This window comes from Oryzias melastigma, linkage group LG22 (genome assembly GCF_002922805.2).
Source record: "Oryzias melastigma strain HK-1 linkage group LG22, ASM292280v2, whole genome shotgun sequence".
Classification (NCBI taxonomy): domain Eukaryota; kingdom Metazoa; phylum Chordata; class Actinopteri; order Beloniformes; family Adrianichthyidae; genus Oryzias; species Oryzias melastigma.
Window position 1 is genome coordinate 208,475 of NC_050533.1, and position 4,607 is coordinate 213,081.

The 4,607-nt window shown below is 54.4% G+C and overlaps 1 protein-coding gene across 1 annotated transcript in view; it reads right to left on the minus strand.

Moving 5' to 3' along the window:
• stxbp5b (syntaxin binding protein 5b (tomosyn)) overlaps positions 1 to 4,607 on the minus strand; it is a gene marked incomplete at both ends in the record, with an annotated part of 12,408 nt that overhangs the window by 4,463 nt on the left and 3,338 nt on the right. Inside the window, 12 exon segments of the mRNA XM_024266693.1 lie at positions 457 to 599; positions 677 to 802; positions 875 to 1,038; positions 1,151 to 1,377; positions 1,635 to 1,675; positions 1,755 to 1,822; positions 1,893 to 2,040; positions 2,921 to 2,993; positions 3,062 to 3,216; positions 3,293 to 3,371; positions 3,443 to 3,566; positions 4,149 to 4,232. Coding sequence (XP_024122461.1) covers positions 457 to 599; positions 677 to 802; positions 875 to 1,038; positions 1,151 to 1,377; positions 1,635 to 1,675; positions 1,755 to 1,822; positions 1,893 to 2,040; positions 2,921 to 2,993; positions 3,062 to 3,216; positions 3,293 to 3,371; positions 3,443 to 3,566; positions 4,149 to 4,232 — 1,432 coding nt within the window.

The window sequence follows — 4,607 nt, forward strand, 5'->3', positions numbered from 1 at the left end:
GCTAGGTCTAGGGGAGGCTAGCGCTAGGCCTGGCTAGGTCTAGGGGAGGCTAGCTCTAGGGGAGGCTAGCTCTAGGCCTGGCTAGGTCTAGGGGAGGCTAGCTCTAGGGGAGGCTAGCGCTAGGCCTGGCTAGCTCTAGCTGTGACTGCAGCACAGAGTCAGGTCTTTAAGTGTGTTTCTGAAGTCCTCGATACCATTTTTATGCGTTTTTACTCGAGCTTGTGTTGGGAGTCAGGGGGCAGAGCTTGTGTTGTGGGTCAGGGGAGCGGAGGTTGTGTTTGGAGTCACGAGCGGATGTTGAGTTGAGAGTCGGAGGGGCGGAGTTTGTGTTGAGAGTCAGGGGGCGGAGCTTGTGTTGGGAGTCAGAGCAGCTGTTCATCTTGAGGTGTTCCTCAGAGCACCCGCTTCATTTCGGGTTGTGATGGACACAGGTGTGTGTGGGGGGGTGTGGCTCACCTCCAGAGGGATGCTGGGACTTCCGTGGCGAGTGCAGCAGTGGCTCGGCGGGGTTGTACAGCTCCGACATGCTCATGCTGAGAACCAGAGTCTTCTGCAAGTAGTCCACCACCGCCAGACCGGTGCTGTTCCCGAACGCCACCCTGAAGGGGGGGGTGGGGAAGGGGTGTCAGTGGGGGTCATGGGGAGCAGGAGTGGGCAGGAGGAGGAGGACACTCACAGGCCGTAGGAGGAGTTGAGGGCCAGGCTGGTGATCTGCTGGGGGGGCTCCCCGCTCACCCACACCAGCTGGATCACCAGCTCCACCTGGTACCCCGCCGACTGCTTCAGGGGGGGGCTCCGGACCCTGGACACACGAGAGCGGTGTGAGCAGACCCGGAAGCAGCAGAACCTGCAGGAACGTGCAGATGCTACGTACTGCAGACACGGGGGGCTGTCCCGAGGTCCTTCAGAGGAGCCACAGACCGCCGGGGGCGGGGCGTCGCCTTCCTGTGGGCTGGAGGTCGTCCCGGGGGGGGTCTGATCTCCGGGATCAGGAGAGTCCACGCTGCTCGTCTCACTCTGCATACGCACCTCCAGCAGCTGGACACAGGAGGAGACCCCCCCGATGTCAAAGCACCCCCCACCACCACATGCAGGAGGGGGAGGGGGGCATCAGCTTGACAAAAGTTCTCTCTGAAGCACCTGTGCTCACCTGGACCACCTCGGCGCTCACTTCCTGTTTGCTGAACCTGTAGACGACCAGGTGGGCCGACACCCCCCCCACGCAGAGCATCCGGCTCTCGGGACACCAGAAGAAGGTCTGCACGGCAAACGGGTCCTCGTCCATGCCGGCCTCGGCGCCGCCGGCCTTCTCCTCCTTACAGCGAGGACGCTCGAACACTTTGGCAGTCTTCAGCTTGTAGAGCACCTGCAGCATCACTTCAAGCAGAGGGGGAGGGGCTTAGGATGTGGGCGTGGCCAAATAGGATGTGGATGGAGATTCTGCTTTTGGTTCTTCTGAATGTTGGACTTCTTAAATATTAGAAAATGCTTCAAGGAGGACATTTTCTGAAGTTTTCAGGAACCATCAGGAACCGGCGGACGCCAAATCCGTCGCGTCCGTCGGTTCCTGATGGTTCCTGAAAACTTCCGAAAACGATGAACCAACACCATCATTTATGAGTCCAGGTTCTCACATGCAGAAGCGTCCCAGAACTTGATGGAGCCGTCGGCGTGTCTGTTGAGGCAGAAAAACCATTAAATGACCACGAAAGGGCGGGGCTTATTGAAGCAAGTTCCTGTGTGAGGACCCCCACCCAGTGACGATGATCTCGGGGTAACTCTGAGCGCCCTGCCCCCAGTTCCCCCCACTGATGGGCCACTCCTGTAACGACAGTCAGACGCCTCTGAGCTCAGGAGCAAGCGCAGGAAGGAGCAGAGGGGGCGGAGCTTACCTTCTTGCTGTAGCCTTGTCTCTTCTGGCGGTTGCCTACAGAGTAGAGCGCTGGAATGAGGTCGCTCGGGCAGTCGGCGTAGTACTCGCAGCAGGTCACCGGGGACTCGTGGATGTTCAGGGGGTACGGGCTCTCGAACACGGGGTACCTGCGGGGAGCGGGTTCTGGAGGTCAGACGGGGTCAGCGGGGCGGCGCCCGCTCAGCGGCGTCTGCCCCACATTCTTCAGCTGCTGCTCACAGACCGAGTCTGAGACGTTCATCATAACATCAACAGAATCCAGGAAATCCCACAGTTTGATCGTTAAAGAATCTGTGGTTGCCATGGCGACGTGTTTGGATCATCGTCCTGCACTTACATTTCTTTTATTTAGTTTATGTGATTAAACTTTATTTTACCAGGAAATCCCGAGACATTACTGTATTTTCCGGACTATAAGTCGTGTTTTCAGGAATGCGACTTATAGTCCAGAAAATATGGAGATCTTCTTTTAGGCAGACCTGGTCTAAAAGGTATCACCCCAAGAAAATACAGTTAAAACAGTTAATAATGAATAAAATGAACAGTCTGAGAAGTAGATCTGTGTATCTTCCTCTCTCATACGACTCGATACGCATCATGATCCACGCGTCCATACATAAGATTAGACTGTTTGGACCATTCGATACAGTCCAATTCTTTTTTCAAAGATGTTCAAATCCAGATATTACTTAATCATTTGTCATTTAAAGCTATAAACAGTAACGCTCGGCATGAGACAGACGGATTCAGGTATTGACTTGGAGGAAGAAAGCTTCTGATTGGACGACATTTTGGTCACAAACATAAAAAGACAAAAAAAAAATAAAAAAACGGGTAGAGAAACTGTTTGACAGAAATCGATTATTTACGTCTTGATTGGTTTTATAGTTATTAACCAACATTGTTCACATCAGTGGATTTCTAACGATACAGTTTCTTGATTGTTCCGTATCTAATGTCCCTGACGACGATGAAACGCAGTCAGGTCAGGACTGACGGGAACTTTACCCGATCTGTCCGAGGTCGATCACCACCAGATCCTTCTGCAGGAGGACCACCACGGCGTACGGCTCCTGGAAGTCTGCAGAGCGGCAGGAAGTCAGAAGGGGCGGGGCGTGGCATGACGGCGGCGGCGCGGCGGGGGCTCACCGTTCGGGTACGGAGTCTCGCAGAGCGTCAGGAAATCCACGATGGGGAAGTCCATCTCCAGCACGGCGGTGCTCTTCCCGTGCATGACGGTCAGACAGGCTCTCCTCCCCACCGTGTCGTAGGACAGCCCCCCAGACAGGACCATGAAGGGGTCCCTGAGGCAGCACAGACGGGGGGGGGGTCTAAGAACTGCACAAGATCTGTGAGGGGGGAGGGGGGGGTCATACTCACCCCGCCCTGGTGGTCTTGTACTCCACCTTCAGGATGGGCCTGCAGGGCTCCGGCTTCTTCCCGTCCTTCGGCTGCTTCCCTGTTGGCAGCCGCAGACAAAGGCTCAGCCGTCTGCGCATCCGCACCGTGCCAGTGCGGCGCCGCGCCTACCGTGTGGCGTGACGGTGTGGACCGGCTTGGCCGGGGTCCGGATATTCCACGTGGTCAGCGTGCCGTCGGAGTGGCTGCAGATGAACTGCTTCCCCTCATGGTGCCAGGCGATGGAGTGGATGGCCTGAGAGGACGAGGACAGCTCGTGGTCATGGTCGTGGTCACGAACTTCGCTCATGAAGGAGCCTCAGCCACACGCAGGACGGAACAGAGGAAACATGACCAGATGCAGAATGATCAAGAGCGCGAAACGACATTAGCCTGCAGGAGACGACGACGGACAAATCTGGACAAACGGATCAAACTCTGGCGGCGTCCATATTGCAAAAAATGGCAACTGAATTGACTTGATTTTGTCTGAGCTTTTTGGGGGGTATTCAATCCCTCCACTCCTCTGATCACCATGGAAACAAGGCCTCACTACCTCAGATATGAACGTGATAACCCCGCCCACAGGCCACACCTGGAAACAGATCTGTTTCTGCTGAGTCAGCGTTTAGCTGGAAGAACCGTGTCACCGCGGAGTCCAAAGTCTGGCTGAGGTCTGTCTGATGGTCTTTGAGTGTCCAGAGATGAACTTTCCAGAGAAACGTCTTTGAACTCCACCGTGAAGAGAGTCTGCTCAGCCGGAAAAGCAGCTTTTTCCGGTTCTGGGAGGAGACGTTCCGGAGACGCAGTTGCTCCACAGGAAGTGACCCACACTCACCTCATCATAACTGTAGCGGTAGTCGGCCTTTTTGGACTTCAGGTCCCACAGAACCACGACCCCACACTCGAACCCGATCAGGAGCTGAAACACAAAAAGCACGTACCACTATGAACATTGAAGACATGGAACGTACCACTATGAACGTTAAAGACATGGAACGTACCACTATAAACATTAAAGACATGGAACGTACCACTATGAACATTAAAGACATGGAACGTACCACTATAAACATTAAAGACATGGAACGTACCACTATGAACATTAAAGACATGGAACGTAGGATTTTTTTTAGATTTTGATTTTTTTTAGATTTAGTGTGAAACAGTTTTTGCTCCTTCCAGAGCTGTATCCCTGTTGCTATGGCGACATGATCACGTGGAGGGCAGGAAGTGAGGGTGACACCTTCTGGCTCCAGTGGTCATCTGAGGAAGTGCAGTATTTCCTGGTTCAGTG